The sequence below is a fragment of the Haemorhous mexicanus genome, chromosome 1, assembly GCF_027477595.1.
Source record: "Haemorhous mexicanus isolate bHaeMex1 chromosome 1, bHaeMex1.pri, whole genome shotgun sequence".
In the NCBI taxonomy this organism is placed as follows: Eukaryota; Metazoa; Chordata; class Aves; order Passeriformes; family Fringillidae; genus Haemorhous; species Haemorhous mexicanus.
Window position 1 is genome coordinate 44696144 of NC_082341.1, and position 18798 is coordinate 44714941.

General features: G+C 42.8%; 1 protein-coding gene across 1 annotated transcript; it reads left to right on the plus strand.

Moving 5' to 3' along the window:
- The first annotated feature begins 10064 nt into the window (after nucleotides 1-10064).
- EIF1B (eukaryotic translation initiation factor 1B) lies at nucleotides 10065-18331 on the plus strand. The gene is made up of 4 exons (XM_059848018.1): nucleotides 10065-10357; nucleotides 12442-12605; nucleotides 13302-13403; nucleotides 13965-18331. Exons 1-4 carry the CDS (start codon nucleotides 10327-10329, stop codon nucleotides 14007-14009), a joined length of 342 nt encoding a protein of 113 aa, XP_059704001.1. The 5' UTR covers nucleotides 10065-10326; the 3' UTR covers nucleotides 14010-18331.
- The last annotated feature ends 467 nt before the right edge of the window (nucleotides 18332-18798 follow it).

Here is an 18798-nt window from a genome sequence, read left to right on the forward strand (position 1 = left end):
CTAATTTTTCCTACTTTTACTTGTCTCTCCTCTGTTTATATGGGAAGAAACAGAGGCTGAGGTAACTGCCAAAAACTTGACCCTGAGCATTCCTAACACCCAGCTCCATCTTGTCACTAAGCAAAAAGCCTGGTTGCCTATGCACAGACTTTTCAAGAGTTGTGTGGCTGAGATGGTCTGTGATCTCCTCAGGTCCAGACCTGCAGCTTTCTTCCAAAAGGAAAATTGAAAAAGAACATGACCTCACACAGTCAAGCTGTGTGCCTCCATTTTCAACTATTAAATAATCATAAAAATTTTAAAACTCACTAGTTGCAACCAAACTTGGCACAATTAAAAGTTTCAGGAATAATTTTGCTCCTGAAGCTCAGCGAAATTCAGTGCCACAGTCATTTGATCAACTTGCCACTCCTGCTTGGTGCCCAAGCTGGGTCTTTAAACTTTGGCTGAGCAACATCTGTGACAGAAGTCTGGCAACTTTCATCGACATCAGAGGGGAAAATTAAAGCTACAAACGAAGCTACGGTGAAGCAGCAATATCACAGCTTGCCATGGGTCTGCTTCACAAGGAGTCGGAGATCAGCCTGGGCACACAGGGTTCTTATCATACCAAACTCAAGCTCTGCTGCAGATCCATCAGGTATACCCCTACCACGGCTGTCCTCGGAAGACAAGATGCCATTAACTCTTTACACCCTAAAGCAGCTTTGTGCACCCCCTCCGATGCATATGTGGAAATCTTTCCTGTTGGAAGCAGCGCTGGAAGCACCCCGAGGGACCAGACCCCGGGTGAGCGCAGGCCCGGGAGCAGGCTGGTTTCAGGCCGGGAGGCGCAGGGCTGTGCAGCGGAGTCCCGCCCGCGCTCTCCCTGCAGGGCACAGCGCTGCCCGCGGGGTCAGCCACCCTGCTCGGTACGGGCCGCTCCGCCAACAAAAACTGGGCAAAAGTTACTGAGCACAGGGCACAGCTGTGTATGTTAACCTAGGTAAGCTAAAGCCCAAAAGGGATAAAAAAGGAAATTCGGCAAAAAAAGAGCTTGGACAAGCGCTGAAGCAGTCAGGGGAAGGGACTCACCTGTGTGTACCGAAGCTGCTTCTCAGGTAGTCGCTGCTCCAAGCAGAAGCCGGGCAGCTGATGGGGGCATGTGCCTTTTATACTGGAGGGAAGTGGACTTGAAGCAGGGAGGGGGAGTCAAGAGGTGGGCCAGCAGGACGTCAGCAGTACCGGCGAGCAAGATTTAAATTTACAAAAGGAGGGGTAGGAAAACGGAGGCTCTAATAAAAAGCCATTGAACAGGGTAGGGAGCAGGGGTTGAGGGCGGCGCCAGGGGATTTGGGGGGGGGGGGGGCATGGCAGGATAGATGACTGAGCCCCCAGGCCCACCAGGAAGACAGCAAAGGGAAGGGGGCTGCTGCCATGTCCCTATGGGGGGGAGGGGAGGGGCGGCGAGAGGTGGGGAGGGCATAGACAGAGGGGAGCAACTATATCTGCAGAGGAGAGCCAAGCTCTCTGTGCCACCCAGCCGAGATGCTCTGTCTGAAGAGCATGTCTGCAGGGGGGAACACTCGTGGCTGAGGATGAGTTGTGGGGAGAAAGAACAGATGCACAGTCAGGAGCTTTCAGAGCCAGCAAGCTGGACGGTCAGTCCACATGCTTCTTTCCTAGCCCCTATTCCTCTTGTTGTCCCCTCTTTGCTTTTTGCTTAGGATCTTGATGGCAGCTCTTGTTTCATTCAGCCCCAACCCACAGCTGGGATCAACCCACCGATGCGGAAGTTTTAAGTCACACTGCAACACAGCACAATTAGCTGATTAATTAAGTAGTGATTCATTGCTTAAGCAGGCCCTTACTAGCTTTGTGGCAGAGAAAATTTCAGTGCATAAGGCCAGCATCTCAAACAATATTGTATTTCCACAATAGGTGTCTCTTCTGAGTGGTTATTTTTAACCCTGTCTCTTGACTAATGTGTCACGGCGGCCTTGCTGTTAGGGATCTTGCTGCTCTGGAAGCTAAGACCTTGTTTACTCTGTAAGTTTGCAGGGGAGAGCAGCTGAACCACCAAGTGCTTCACTCCTTGGGCACCATCCTGCAGAGAGGCTGAGATGTGAAGCGTGACTGGGCTGACTGGGAACCACAGGCCCTCTCTTCACAGACCCATGTTCATGTTCCGCTCCTGGTAAGGTACCCGAAGGAACAATTTTAAGGCTGTGCTTTGAAAGGGGGCTCTGAGGCCTGACCCCACCTATAAACTAAGACTGTTTAGGAAATCCTGCAATCCCATTAGGATGAAGATGAAGTTCAATAGCAAATATGTTGAGTTTTTCTATAAAGACACTTCAAGTTGGGAAAACATCAAAGCACAAATAATGCTATTTCACTGTAGTCACCTCTCAAAAGAAATGAAATTATTTTATTTGCTGTGGGTAATTTGTAAGGTACTTCTATGAGGAAGCTTGGTGAAATGTTGCCTGGCCCTGTCCTTACTCACCATCCAAGCACCAAGTACCACTGGGGGAGTACAGTCACTAATTGCAGGGATTTTTCATTTCTGTTTAATAGTTTGGTGTATGGGTACATGTATGAACGAAAACTGTAAAGAAACCTCAGAAATACTCTTCCATTCTCCAATTTTCACCCAACAGCATCTAAAAGAAGTGTCTTCCTCATCCAAGTTTTCAAGAGTTTACTCAGACTACTCAGGACCACAACTTCAAAATATGAAGAGCACTTCAAGTCCATGGTAGCACAAAAGGTCTTCCTACAGCTATCACAATCAATAATAGATATACATGCTTTTCTCAGAAATCTCCTTTTAGCATGTTCCCTTTGAACCTTGCAAACACTCCCTACCTAAAAATCAATCAGCGTCCAAGAACCAGGCAGTGGCTGTGCTCCTGCCGTGCTAATTTTGTGTGCATGTGTGCAGAGGTAACTTCTTAGTAAATAAAACTCTTCATGGCTTCTCGTTGTAGATCTTTTCTCTTACTGCTTTTCACATTCATTTTGATCAGAAAATGTGAGTATCCTTTCATGATCTCTGGTAGGCAATTGCTGGAGTAAAGGTTTCTTTTCTCCAGGATATACAGGACCCTTCCTTGCTTTGTTGTTTTGCTAGTGATCCTGTCATCTTAAAATAGAAGCAAAAGCTTTTTTTATCTCATTTACTTTTTCTAGTCCTGTTGACACTGCAATATGAGCCCTTCCACAGCACAAATCATTTTCACTGATTGTCACCTACATGGAAGTTACCACATAAAACAAAATTATGCAATGTCTTCATGTTAAGAATGTTTGCCCATTGGTAAAGATTGCTTGCAAAATAATACACCATATAAAAATACAAAAAAAAAATCATTATTAGGAGAGCCACCATTTAAAATGCTTTCATATGATCATCTATCTTCACTCTGGCCTGAAGCTGATCTAGTGCAGTATCTTGGTTTTGACAGTGGACAACAAAGGACATTTATGGAAAAGTCTAAAACAGAGTAGCTTAGTTTTGCATTCCTCACTATGCTCTTCTCACAGACCCTCAAGCCCTGTGGTCCAGAGACTTCCCAAACCAAACGTTTATTTGTGGTATGTAGCCCTTGACGGGTTTCTTCTCTTTCACTGCAGCTTCCTGAACCAAAGTAAATTCTCAAAAGCCCCAAAATTGTGTGCCAGGGACTTCACAGCTCTTTCTCAGCTACTAGGATCATGGCTGTGCATCTGGACACACTACTTGCTACTATCAAGAGCTTTCATTTTCTTTCATTCAACTATTTTCATTTTCACTTTTAATCATTCTGACTTCATGAAAGGCTACTGTAAAATGTTCTCAGCAATTAAGACTAATAAATTATGTGACAGCCTGTTTAAATGAGCTTCATCAGGCATTTCTCTTACCAAAGTAAACTTTACTTCATTCTCATTCACTGGACATCATCATTTCTTTCCACCAGACCACAAGTGAACCACCACAGTGCTAGGTACAGTACCCACAAGCCTTCACAGAAATCATCCTGGCTTTTCAGGGTCTTTTCAGGCAGCTGTAATTTTATTTAATTTTGTTACACCATCTATAGCAGGGCTGATGCTTTGGCTGAAAAAAGCAAGTCAGCTCATGCAGCACAGCAATATGAAAGCTACTCAGACTTGGGAGGAACTAGGAAGGAGCTGTCAGGGGAACCAGGGTTGTGAAAGACCAAACCAGAAAGATTATCTTGGTCTGTAGTGAAGGTGCAGAAGTTTGTGTGTTAAATCTTCCATTCTTTTCCTTTTTCTGAGGGAGAGGCTGGGCACATTCTGTCTTTGTAGACAATCCTGGAGAAGAACTCAAGTCCTGCCTCACACACAATTAAAGACCCCTGCATATAAAATTCCTGCATAAGTAATGAGCAGGAACAGGGCTGAGCCAGCTGCTAGCTGGAGTGTCTCAGTAGGAAGGCTGACCAGAGATGCACTGGAATGTAACTAAATCAAAAGGCAGTAGTAGATACGTAGGTGTGAAGGGCTGTGAGGAAGAAAGCAACTTCCCAAGGTAAGAAGAGGTCAGGCATCTGGGCAGGAAATGCTGAGGGGGATGAATGGAGATGATAGGAAGGAGGCTAGAATGACCCAAGAGGGTCCAGGTAGCCTGACACAGAGAAATATTCTTTGACAAGACAATACCAGACCAGAAGCCAATAGTGAACTACAGTTTTGATGACAAATCCTCCCATTTAGTTTTCTCAAAGAACTAATCCAAATCTCCTTTTTTCTGTAATTCTTTTGCTGGTCAGAGCCTACTATAAACAGAAGGTGAAAAACCACAAAAGCATAGACATTTGATGCAGTTGGATGGAGAAACAGCAACTTTTTTGTCCCATGGATCACCACTCTTATTGTTTCACATACCAGTCTGAGAAAAGTTTGCTAATGCCTTGAACTACTGCCTGACCTATGAATCTGCCCAGTCTTCTGTAGTGGGTGGAGGTCCAGTTGCACTAAATGAGTTTGGAGGGCTTATGAAAAGTTGTATTCAAACCTACTCAGAAAACCATGTCAGTTCAGTTAATTAGATGAATAACATCTAATAACATTTACCTTTACAAAGAAACTGTTCTCTACTAACATTCAGGTTCAGAGAAAAGCCAGGACTGGTTTTATTTTGGAGCTACTTTTTTTTAATTTGAGAAAGAGGACCATCTAGTGGTTAATGCCAAACTTATCATCTTGTTTGCAATCATTATTGAGCAGGGAATGAACCCCCCACGTTTCAAATGAAAACATGTGTATCTTGAAATCTGATTGTGAACACAAGCTCAGCCAAACTACACATAACTCTGGCTCTCTTGAGCTAGTCTGGATATCCAGGTGTTTATCATCAGTACAATTTCCGATTAGCCTAGGTAGCACATGCTTAATGGGACAACTTGTTAGCAGCTGGGCAGCTCAAGCATAGGCTGCAGCTCAGGACTTCAGCCACGAGCCCTTCCTTAGCAGACTGTGGAGGCTTTGCACCAGAGCTGGAGGAGCTTGGATGGAAAAATACAGGTCAACCTTGGCATGGTTACAGCCACTTTCAAAACTATTCTGTTGATGGAAGAGGGAGGATTTCTTCTGGCACTTTTGCTATTCTTCTTCCCTGATAGAAAGCTACTGGGCAGCCTTCTGCACAGAGGTTTGGGATGTGCAGATTCCAAATGGAGCTGGATATTGTAGGTAGAGTCATGTAGTGAGAGCAGGGAAGATTGAAGTTCAAGAAGAAGAATCAAGGTTGGAAATATTTTAGCATATCTCTTAGGGATCCATCACTTTGACATTACTTTAGGAATGCCAACATTAGGAGCATATGCCGGCTTCTGGCACTGGAGTGGAGCAGCATTTGTGCATAGAGCAGTTGCACTGCTGTCATGCAGGATGGAAATTAGTGCTGCTACATGCCATTTGCACGTTTCATGCACAGTCACTTTGTCAGACGACTCAAACTGCTCTTTGAACACCATGTGCTTCAAGCAGTAATTGGGTTGCCAGGCCATTGCAGAGGATAGGTCAGCATGCAAATCTGACATTTCTGGTAAGGCAGGCTGCAGGGCCAGGTACAGGAGATCTGCCTACCAGAGCAAGCCCTAGTTAACTTCAATTTTGGCTTTGTAAAAGCTCCTATGGTATAAAACTCAAAATATTGGAGTGCTGCATCTGAAAATAATAGTAGTATATATTAAAACTGTGTCTGTAGAAAGTGAAAAACAATGTTGTTCATTCTGGTTATTACAGAGGGGCAGGTGCAGAAAAGGGTGGCCTTTTACATCTGCCTTTTACATGCACACAACCAAAGGCAGATGTCATACAGAGTCCTAAACTAAAGCACAGGTTTAGCCCTACAGCATGGCTGACTTTTTTTGCCTGATGCAAGGCTTTCTTGTGCCATTTCCAGCCCATCTTTCCAACACAGCAATCGTCTGGAAGAACAAGGTTTCTTCCACTGGTCTGGGTTACCCACTACTGCTCAGGAGCATCTCAAGTGCTTCTGAGAATACCCAGTGAAGGTGAGGTTCTGCACTAGAGTGACATTTTTTACAAAAGTGTACTTTATGGCTTCAGTATGTCATATTTATCATCTGTATGTCAGTAAGCCCCTGGTTTTAATCCCTGAGGCTTATCCAGTCATAAATAACCTGTAATGATTCACATACAGCTTGACAGATTAACTGAAATACAGTAAAAGGCAAGAAAGGGGATCTCTAATTGCTATTCATAACCAGGTCTTGCAACTATTACATTTAAATACCTTGAAGCAGTGATCAAGTTAATTAGAGATGAAGTTATTTTCTGGCACTGTAGTTGGCAGGTTATACATTAGTCATGGAAAGACAAGAGTCTCATTCCCAAAATACTGCTTAAACCCTGATGTCTAATATTAGTGAATAAGATTAACTCCAGCCTCAGCTCTAGGATGATCTGAAATTGAACAGGTTTCGAAATCTGAAATTTAACAGTTTTCAAAATCTGAAATTTAACACCTCTTACAGTTAAAAGCTTTAACTTTTTGAAAGTTGAGCAACAACACCTCTTACCTTCACCTAAATTTTAAAGCTATTTTAATTGCTTCTACCTCTTTTGGTTGCTGCAGGTCCATGTCTGCTTTGTGCACCTTTCTTCAGTCTGGTGTGACTGGAAGGCCCTCACAACCAGGACTTTCACAGTCTATTGCCACAAGTGACTGCTCAAGAGCAATGGGAAGGACTCAGTCATGCCAAAGGACCTCAGGACAACTGTCCTGCTGAGGGGCAATAGCAGGAGCAGCACATCTCCAGCAGGATGCCACCTGCTTCTGTGCACAGACACCAAAGTTTGGTGCAATGTGCTGGCACAGACAGGATTTGTGTCAGACCTTAGTGATGGACGTGACATTGAGACCAGCAGCTCCCTCTGAGGAGGACAGCAAAGGGAGAGTTCTTTGCATTGACACAACCGCACAGAGGCCCTGCCAATTCACATGGACATTGTGGAAGGCTGCCAAGAGAACAGTGATGATGTTGGCCACCAAGTTTATTTTAATTGCTGCACAGTGCATGCCAAGCTGTGCAGTTGGGGATTGTTTCCATTCCCTCTACAGTTGCCAGAACTATTCATTGTTGTTTCAATTTAGGGATAACAAAGTCACATCTTCTTGGCTTATAAAAGGAGCTTTGTTTCATCCCAGACGCCCAATCTCATTTGTCTGTAAACTGTAGGATGAATTCCACAGCTGCCCAGCAAGCCCATAGGACTGGATTAACCGTGCAGTGAGAATTAGGAGTGTAAAACTATTTTAAATGCATGAAGATTCAGAGTAAGCAGAAGAACTGACACAATGACTGGTATATAAACCTGCTGTCTCAGACTTGGGGTTTGTGTCTGAAGATCTGCTGTTCTTCTCATCCGTGGCCAGCCTTGTCCTCCTCAGTTCTCTCAGCACAACTGTTGCAGGATTATGCAAGTGGAGTGGATCTGAGGCTTTAACATTTGAGTTTATTTTTTAACTCAAATCAGTTTGCTGATCTGGTTCATCCCAGTGCTCCACTGACACCGGTACTGGTGCAGCCAAGGTAACAAAAAACAGTGGCTGTGAGAAAAAAAAGGGTGATGGACCTGCTTCACCACCGGGAGAAAGTTTCATGGGAGGATGATGGGAGAGCAAAAGATACAACAAAATCTTGCAGAGAGACACAGGATTAACAAAAATATATCAGAGCCAAAATTCCTTCACATTAGTAGTAATATAAGTTTTCTGAGAGATGTTCTATTGATATCCTGGGGTCACGTCCCTGAGGATGGGTGTCCTGAGGTTTCTCAAACTTCCCAGAAGGTTTCTCAGTGTTTAGCTCTGCATCCTTAATCCACAGACATTGTCCAAATTGTGGCCTCAAGCTCTTGCACCATGCTCCCATTACTGCCCCAACAGTGCCTTTTGCAGCTGCTTGGGAATGAGTTAAACAACCCCCCTCTACAGCCCATAGTGCAGTGAAAGGTTTAGTCAATGATGGTAGCAAAGGGTAAGCAGAGGTTTTGTGCCATGGCCAATGGGCTTGCTTTCCCCATGGGAGAAAGAAAAGCTTCCCTGCAAAGTGCCAGGACTTGAAACTTAGACCATTGCACGCTAGCATTCATGAAACTACAGCAGTGCTGATCCAGACCTTAGATTGCAGAAAAGAAATATCCCATTGATATAAGAGGACTGAAGTTTAGCATAAAAACCAAAAATGGAAAAAAAATAAAAGAGAAATACAGATTCTGCCACTTCTGCCAGATGAATTAGCTTACTGTACATCTGCAAAGCCATTAATCCCCTCACAAGGACCAGCAAGCTTTGTAACACCTGCACACCATTTTCAAGAAAAACTTTTCCCATTGCAGCCCCTACATTGCTGATATCCTCCCAACAGGGATGGACAGTGAGTGGCTGTCACACAGGAGTCCTGTGAGGCCACATGCCAAGCCATCCATGGTGGCCCCTAGGGACTGGGGAGCAGCAGCTGCACCCACCCGAAAGGGTGCAAAGTTCTCAGAATCACAGGGTAGTTAAGGTTGGACTGGACTCTCGAGATCACCTGGTCCAACCCCCTGCCAAGGCATTCTGACCTCAAGCAGGTGACATAAGAACATGTCCTGTGGGTTTGGAATGTCTCCAGAGGTGGAGACTCCATGACCATCCTAGGCAGCCTGTTCCAGTGCTCTGCCTCCCTCAAAGTAAAGAAGCTCTTCCTCATGCTGAGGTGGAACTTCTTGTGTCTCCAAGTCATGCCCAAAGCAGAGACACAGGCGGTTTGTGGGGTGCTGACTGCCTCCCTCACCACATTCAGCATTTAAAGCAGCATTTTGTCCAGTGAAGGGAGCGTGAGGGAGTGGGGTTTCCAACATATTTTAATGGGGAAGGGGGAAGCGCTCTCCCAATTTCAGATCAGCTGGAAAAGTACCCAAGCTGAAGGGATGTGAGTATGGAAGGGCCTCCATGGGGGTCACCCTTGCTGGGGCATAGGAGGGCCAGCAGCATGGAGAACACAGGGCTCCAGCAACACGCCAGCACTGCTGTTGGGGATGCACTGAGGAGAAGAACACTGTTACGAGAAAGGACATTGGGGTGCTGGAGCAGGTCCAGAGAAGGGCAATGAAGCTGGTGAAAGGTTCTGCACACAAGTCATGAGGAGCAGCTGAGGGAGCTGGGGGTGTTTAGCCTGGACAGAGGAGGCTCGTGGTGGGGGGGACCTTACTGCTCTGTACAGCTGCCTGAAAGGAGAGTGTAGCAAGGCAGGGCTCAGCCTCTTCTCCCAGGGAACCAGCTACAGGACAAGAGGATGTAGCCTCAGCCTGCAGCAGGTGAAGCTCAGGCTGGACATCAGAAGGAATTTCTTATCATAAAGGGTGATTATACATTGGAATGGGCTGCCTAGGGAGGTGGCGGAGTCACAGTCTGGATGTGGCAGTCAGTGACACGGTCAGGCTGCCAGGCAGAAGTTCGGTCACGGCTTGGACTCCATGACCTCGGAGGTCTTTTCCACACGAACTGCCGTCACGTGCGGGACGCCATTTTGTGCGGAGCGCGGCGGGCGGCGCCCGTTGGCGGTGCTGTGGGGCGGTGCGGGCGAGGGGCGGGGGTCCGTCCCTCCCTCCACGTTTTATTTCCCTTTGCGCTTCCCCTTCTTCTTACTCCTTCCTTTCGCTCTCGCCCTCCGGCTCGGGTTCGCTCCCCGCGTCCCTCCGCTTTTGTTACCCCTCCCTCGCTCCCTCCCGCTCCCCGCCCCCGCGTGGCACTGCGGAGCCGGAGACGTGACCCGAGCGGACTCGCTTCCCCGCAGCTCCAGCCTCTCGCCGCAGAGTCGCATGTCCTCGATCCAGAACCTCCAATCCTTCGGTAAGAGCCGCCGGCACCCCTCCACCCCCACAGCCACCCCCTCGGCAAACCCACCCATCGCCCCCGGCCCCGCCGTCCTGCCTCCGCCTCCCGAGGGCCGTGGGCCCCCCGCCCCCGCGGTGACATTGAGCGGTGTCGCCGCCGAGCTCCGTGAGGCAGCGCCGGCGGCCTCGGGCCGTGCGCAGTGTTCGCGGCGAGGGGACCTCGGGGAGGAGGCTCAGCCCCTCGCTGCTCCCGAAGGAGGTGCTGCCATGTTCTTAGCTCTGAGCACCCCTTATCGAGGGCTCGTATCCTCTGCTGAGGAAATAATTTCATCAGTTACAGTTGGTTTGCTGCCGCATCTTATCCTCAGCAATGTCCCAAAACGCTATACAAGCCCTGCAAAGGTTATTGTTTCTACAGAGTGAGCTACGCAGATGGCAGATCGTTTCTCTCCTATCAGCAGGGAAGTTTAACCGTGCCGAGCCAGCGTTCTCCTCCTGCCTTATCTATAAGCAGCAGAAGGGAGCAAGTTACCACTTTATACAGTAGTCTCAGGCTTTTGGTCACAGTTTGAGCTCTGATCTTCTGCACGTATAAGCTATGTGAGAAGGCTACGTTCAGTCACGATTTGGGAGCTCACCCTGTGGTTAAAGAAGGTGCCGCCCAGAGGATTTGTTTGAAGGGATCCAGTGTTGACACCTACAGTGCTGGCTTATTTCCAGCCTAGAGCCCTAAACTCTGCCAGGCTATCTTGGTTTCTCTGCAGCCTAGAGTCCTAAACTCTGCCAAGTGATCCTCATGTCCAAGTCCTCTTTTTCTTTCACTTTTTCTTTGAGGATTTTCTATTAGTGTTTGAGCCACAAGCTGTGGGAGATAGTAAAATTCAGCACGGTTTAGCAAATTCCATAGTAGAAGTTGATCTAGTCAAGGTTCCCAATGCTGTACTTGTTTCCTGTGGTGCTTGAATCCTCATTATGCTTTCAGTGCCTTTCATGCTCATGTCATTCTTGTTTCTACAGGGATCTGCAGCTGAACTACTTTTTGTGTTTCTGCTGAAGTTTTACCCATTTGGGGCATTTCTTTCTAGTGGATGACAAAACTTGACCAGTGTTTCTAGAGCTGAGTTTTGAATGGAAGTTTGGGAAATTGTAGCTTGCATGGCTATTGAACCTACATGGGCTCTTAAATCTTGTTCCAATTAGTACAAAAAATTACTTGTGATTATTTTTGAAAAGTAATAAAATACTTCGTGCTTTAAGGTTTATTTGGAGCTACTGACTAGGACATCTGTAGAGTTGTAAAATTTCTTGAGTGTTAAGTATGTTTTTGTGAAGTACAGAGTATAAGAAGTGTTAACCCAGAAGCCCCCTTCTTTCTAAATGCCTTTCTGTTTTGTCTGTGCTCGATAAATGCTAAGCTTGGAAGAATTGAAAACTGACCTTTCTTTAGTCTAAGGCTAAATTCGTTTTGTTACATTTCTTGACTAAAGCTGCTGACTGGACGAGTTCTGGTTTACAGGCAGCCTCTGACATCTGTTAGAGTGTATCTCTCTTTTATTTCTGTTAGTAGCCAGGAGTCACATCCATGGCTTAACATGCTGGAAGTGTGGTAGTTACCACAGTCTTCTGTTCTGGACCTGTAAGGAAGTGTTTGTTCTAGAGCTCTTCTATTTCTCTGTTCTTATCAGTTGATCTGGTAAGAGATACAGTTGCTTTATTTTACTTTAAATGTAAGTGGCAGTCTAAAACTTATGTGCATTTGCTGATCTCAGAACCATGTTTTCAGGTTCAGGATTTACAGTTTGCAAAAAACAATGAAGCAAACTGATATTGTAGCAGAAAGTTGTTCATACCTGGGAAGGCATGGAAGAAACTGCGCGTGGTAGTTGAGAGGGCTGTCTTGAGTGCATAGTGTAATGATACTTGAAGCAGCCGTAGGAAAAGTACTTTGGTTTTAACAGTGTGTTTTTAAACAGGGATTAAACATCAAGATGATACCCTGAGTACAATAATAATTCTTTGTGAAGTGAGAATTTTCCTCCTTAGTTTTGAACTTGGGTGTTCTCCTTTGTGGGAATTTCATGAGTCTTTTTCCTCCTGCAGACCCCTTTGCTGATGCAACAAAGGGCGACGACTTACTCCCGGCGGGGACTGAGGATTACATTCATATAAGGATCCAGCAACGAAACGGAAGAAAGACACTAACAACTGTTCAGGGCATTGCAGATGATTATGACAAGAAGAAACTGGTGAAAGCTTTCAAAAAGGTAAAGTTGCTGATTTGATTTGATAATGATTATATGTAAAGGAGTAAGATAGTTTTTAATACTAAGTAACGAAATATTTATTTCACTTCATTTTCTCCAGTGCATGCCACTTTCATATTCAAGTCCTTTCCCTTTCTTAAAACACCTATCAGTGTCCAGTGACACTGATTTTGCTAAAAGGTTAAACATTTCTATCTTAAAAAGAAGTAAAAAAAAAATATTTTGAATGTTTCTTTTAAATTTTACAGATCTATGGCTTTGTTGATATGAAGAATAAAATCAGTTTAAAGTAGAGCTGATTTTTATTCCTGACTCTGTTACAGCTGGGTCATTGCTCAAAATAGAGGCCTTTAGTTTTGCCAGGATAAAAATACTTATTTTAAAATAGTGTGGAATTGAAAGGCTGTATCTTATGACTTTGTTTTTCACTCTTGCAATGACTGTTGGTCATTTCCTTCTGCACAGTAGCTAATCCTGTCATTGCCTGAATTTACCATCAGCAGTTTAGTTTGCATATGTATGTGTCAGCAGATATATTCCATTTGCTCTCAGAGCCAGTAAAATTGATTTAACCTTTGCCTGGCTTGGCATCAAAATAGTAAGCAGCTTCTGAGACAAGGTTCTTCTGAAAAAGACTGACTAAGCAAAATCACAATGTACATCACATGTCTTATAATATGGATGTTTTTCTCTTAGAAATTTGCTTGTAATGGTACTGTGATTGAGCATCCTGAATACGGTGAAGTTATCCAGCTGCAAGGTGACCAGAGGAAGAACATTTGCCAATTCCTCTTGGAGGTGAGACTGCAGATAAATATCTAAACCTCTCTGGAAGCAGTAGCGTGACAGGTGGTACTGATGCTAATTACCCAGCCAAAGATGGCTACTGTAGTTCTTTTGTGTTTTCAGCCAGAAAGTAAAATGACACTTGCAGTATGAGAGTAAGCTCTGGTGCGAATCAAAGCACTGTAGAGTACCTTTGCACTGTTACAACACACCACTTGTTCTCTGGCAGTGCAACTTGACTCTGTGCTTGTAAAATCAAGTGTTCGATGCAAACCATAATTGTGAGACTGAAAACACTATAGAGGAAAGAGGCCTACTCTGATGCAAATGATAATGCAGAGTTCTTACACTGTCAAAGGATATGTCCTAGAACTACAGAACAAATTAGATGTCTGATATGATTTTGTTTAGTCAATTGTTCTGCTTGGCCCAGAAACATTCTGTAAACTAGAAAAATATTTCATTGAGTGTATACACTGTATAGCAGCTTCTTTACTCAAAGTGTAATAACTTGATATCGCTGTAATTGCCTCAATATGTAATCTTCACTAAAATACATTGTTTCTCTTTTAGATTGGCATTGTCAAGGAAGAACAACTGAAAGTTCATGGTTTCTAATATACCTACCTATACTCTTATGAAGAACCCTGCAGTATTGGTCTTACCTATCCTGGCTCTTCTGTGAAAAATGAATCTTTGCAGTGAATGGACTTCCCCATTTCCTGAACGTTTACAATTTGATTTGCATGACTTCATGAAACAGGTGGTGTGTAGACTAGAAACACATAAGAAAACTTCAGTAAGATGGTAATGAAGACCCTTGTGAACTTTAACACATTTCCAATGGAAATGTATTAGTGATGATTGTTCAGTTTAGTACTCTCCACCTGAGTTAAATATGTGAGTTTTATTCAAATAGTGTGTGTTGTTGCTTAAAAATAAAAGTTTGTTCATATAATTTCTGGGATATTTGAAATGCTTTAGCCTAAGTTTTGAACTAGCACTGCAGCCTTGCTGAAGAATGGCTGAACTGCTTTCTGGCAAGTGTAGTTCACTGCTGTTTGGAGAAATTGGAAAATCTACATGATTAAGTATTAGCTGATTAATCAGTAGATTAGCTTGATGTGATCTTACCCTGTAGCTGTAAGACTAGAGCTTTAAAGCCTGTAGTGTAGGTGTACCTTAGTAGCAGCATAATAAGACATCAGTTGTTTGCTGTGTAAGAAACTGGATCCTCTCTAAAATTTATTGCAGTGACTCTGAGGTATTAGTGTGAAGCAAAGTAGGGGTAAGGCAAGCTCAGCTCCTCTAGGCAAAACATTTGGGCAAAAGTCCTAAAACATTTGAAGGAAATGGATGGGGTTTTTTATCTCCCTCTGAGTGGGGGGAAAAGACATTGTGTTGGCTTCTGCCATGACTGTGCATTGAAAGTTGGCAAACAGAGTGCTTGACTGAGCTGGTAGTGTTAGCTGCAGGAGCAGGGAAAGAAACAGGGTCTGCACTAACCTTTTCCCTGCTTTGAAAAGTTTTCCTAGGATTGATGGTTGACACAGGGAGTTTTGTGTTTGTGTTTGGGTATTACTACAGAAAGCTGATTTGGTTTACTTTTCTAGAAGGCAATTCTTTCAGCTTTTCTGGAGGTTACAATAGGTTTGTTTCACCACGCTTGTAAGCTAGTTTTAGTTAGCTGTAGGCATTTTCTATTCTGCTTGTAAGGATATGTCTTGTGAAGAATGAAATCAATTAATTTGGTGAAACAAGCAGATATTGTCTTCCTTCTGAGGTAGATGTGGAGATCTTTTCTGAAACAATTCAGAACACGCTGAGCTCAAAAACCATAAGAATAACAGGAAATGCTTAAAAAACTTGATGTGATATCATGTATTTTTTGGAAAGAAAGAAAGAGACAGATCTCTAGTGCTAAGACTTACTAATAAGTTAGCCAGTATTAAATTGATAAAATAATTGTTTACTACCTAAGTAGTAAAGAATTAGGGAAAACTGTATGATTTAATATCACATGTACCTGTACTTTATTTCCTATTCATATTTGCCTTTCTAAACAGAAACGTCTCAATTTTAACTCATTTGAACTTTTTTTTTCTTTTTTTAGATTTTTGAGTTCAGAAATGAACCTTAAGGCACTAGCAGCAATTAGGGGAGCATTATGTGATGATTTCTTTCTCCATCTGGTCTAGACAATTGCACTTGTAAAAATCTAGTCTCTCAATCTCCACAAATACTGCCTGATGTTACAGATCTTAACTGTTCCAGAGAAAGGATGCTCCAGAAGATGCTGTACTGTTGGGGTGCAATACATTCAGGAGGAGGAAATGCCTCATGCGAAGCATAAAATACCCACATACCAAATGGAAATCCAAAAATAAATCTTATGCAAGTCTTGTAGATGAGCAGAATAAAGTCATTCTAGTGCAAGTTTACCTAGTATTGATTCTTAACTGCTAAAGTAGTCAGTCTTTTCGGGGTACATAGCAATTAGTGATTTTCATTTTATCACATGCCAGAAAAACTGATGTTCTCATTTAAAGCTTGTTCTCCTGCTCGAGAGGAAAAACAAGCAGTATTTTCTATTTCACTGGTATTATACAAGTACTTCTGGTGGGCTTTGAATTGAAGATTAACAAATGACTCGCAGGTCTCGTGTTACTGAGTCAGTCTTCATTTCAGATGGCATTCCATTAACTTTTACTACCTAAGCTTGAGTCATTTCTCCATAGTCATTCTGCTTGGAATAAATAAGAAAAATCTTTCATTTTCCTCTTTTCATTTAAAAATCCTTTCTAACAGAAAAAAACTTGCAGTTGATAGGTGGCTTTTTGACCTTTGAAGGACAAAATTATAAGGACATGGAATAGGACATAACACATTTGAAGTTTTAAAGAGGTGAGATTTGTTGTGGCCACAAACCATTTGATCTTTCTAGAAGAAAGCAGAAATTTTTGTCCATGAGTGTTTTAAACTGAAACAGGGTTTCTAAGATTGTAATTAGCCTTGGTACAAGCCCAAACCTCTTTGTATGTTCTTGTTGAAAAGCTTCGACAATATAATATTTTGTTATCTTATTCTGAAACTTCTTTGTCAAAGCTAAACTTATTCAGAATACATATCTATGTTTTAAAAATGCTGAAAATGAAGGCTTTGGAAAAGAACTTGTTAAAGTGCTGCCACAGAAATCTGTTTTCAGAATGAAGGCACGTTTCAGTCTTTTCATTGATTCGAAAATAGGTTTAAAAATGTTGAAGGATGTGGCCCATAATTGCCAAGGCAGTAAAAATGAGCTTATGATAGAAAACTTTTGAAGTCCACTTGTAGAACCTGAGGCTGGCCAAGCTCAGACTGCAAAAAATGAAGTTTTTTTGTTGGAATGTTGTGAAGTTTGCGTCCTTCAGACCTACCAATCAAGATTGCCTTCTTAGTGATACTTAGGCTTAATCTCAGGGTGTTACTGGATGTAGAAACTGGTTTTGAATTCACAGCCTTGTGCATAGTTTTATTAGGCTGTTCTAGCTGACTCTGAGCTGATACCTTGAAGTAAGGTGTTGCATAATTAAATTCACTAATTTGTCTGTTCTGAGTCTTTATCTACTTAATGCACCTATGAGCAATGCAACCCTCGCTTCCCAAATGCCGCTGGCAGTTCCTGTTTGTAGAAAATGAGATTTAGTAGTTTAAGTCTGTAAGATGCCTACTTCCTCTCCCTGTGTGAGCTATCATGCCCTTGACTGTCACCTATGGTCTACTAAATCTGACTGTGTCTCAGAGATGAGCATGAGGAGCACAATTATGGGCAGATAATTCTCGAGCAGAGTAACTTCTGAAAAGAGGAAGGCCTGGGCTGTGTGTGCACGCTGTTCATTGCTTCAGTGGCTTTGCTTGAACCTTTATTCCTGAACTCCATTTTTGCACAGCCTAAATGAATAACATTTTGTTTTGGAGAGCTTCTTTGGAGGAGGATAAGGGAACCAGTAAAAAAACTGTCTTAGGAAATATGTTTATATCTGAAGTTTTTTTTCATTAACCTAAATTCCTGGACTGCAAGACCTCTGTAACATTGTTGTTTCTCTCTCTCTCTATCTTTAAAAATCCTACTTAAACGTCCTTGAAAGTTTGATATTTAAGGCTGTAAATAAATCTAAAGCCATTATAAAACTCTAAAATGCAAAGTCATGGAAGCTTAAGTTTCAAATATTTGAAATAACAGTTAGGCAGAAGTCCTCATTTTTTCCTATACTGCCATCCTGCTTATAGTTGGTATGTAGTTGCCCTGAAGATGCATGTGTTATTTACAGCCAGGCAGTAATCAGATATCCCTGCTGTAATGCCATACCTTGTTTGTAGGTTTTTTAAATTTTATCTGATGTTCTGCACTCTTATAGGCTGTACCACTCTAATTTTGCAGTATAGGACAGATGTACCTGGAGTTCCAGTCATCAATTAAGTCCTTAATCTTTCTGCAAGGCTCCTAGTGTACAGGATTCATGTGTTATATCTTTAAGTGGTCAGTAGTTCCTCACACTATGTGAAAATGTATACAAGATCAATATTTAGCCTGTCCAAGCAGGGAGAAGTGTTTTTTACAGCTGACTTTGAGACATGGCGGAGTTACTGTCCCTTGTATCTGTTCAGTGTTGATCGGCATCACTGAGCATTCCTCTAACTAATGTGCTGCTGCCACTGGGGAGGTGGAAGTGGGCTTAGAGTGTTGTGTGTATTTAAGTACTTTGACTTTCTGCATCCATACTCAGTCAGGAATCTGTCCCCTGAGCATGGCAGCATGAAGGTTGTTTTCCAGTTGCCAGATCAAAAGCTCTTGAGATCATTAAGGGAAAAATGGCATAGTTGTTTTATGTTCGCTGTATAGATGTTTCATGCCTACTGTTTCCCATTTAGATTAAAAATACAAAAATAAATCCTCAAAAGAGGATTTGTACTTGGCTTGCCTTTTTTTTAAGTTTGCTATGTGCCTGTCATTGATTTCTTAATGAACAAGTCTTAACCTGTATTGGAGTATTGCTGCAGAGCTAAGACAACAAATTCTTTTAAAATAAACTGTTCCAGTGTTATTTGATGTATGCTTTTCTAAAACAAATGGAATTTTATGCTGTTTTTAAGGAGGATTATATTTTTTTTTTGGTGGAAGATAAAGGAAACATAATTTAATAGAGATGTGTGTGATCCTCTTGTAAAATCAGCTTTGATTTCATACAGAAATGTTATATTTCCTCTCTTAAATTTCTAACATAATCTGTAATAACCAACTTAAAAATACTGTGACTTGTCCTGGAATATTGTGGCTCTAAAACAAGATGATTGGCTTGAGGTCTAAAACTTTGGGTAGAAGAGTATCATCTAATTTCTTGAATAAGCAAAATGTGCAGTATTTTAG

Coding starts and splice junctions, on each gene's coding strand:
- EIF1B (XM_059848018.1), top strand. CDS start 10,327: ATGTCCTCGATCCAGAACCTCCAATCCTTCG. Junction 10,358..12,441: donor CCAGAACCTCCAATCCTTCG/GTAAGAGCCGCC, acceptor TTCCTCCTGCAG/ACCCCTTTGCTGATGCAACA. Junction 12,606..13,301: donor TGGTGAAAGCTTTCAAAAAG/GTAAAGTTGCTG, acceptor TTTTTCTCTTAG/AAATTTGCTTGTAATGGTAC.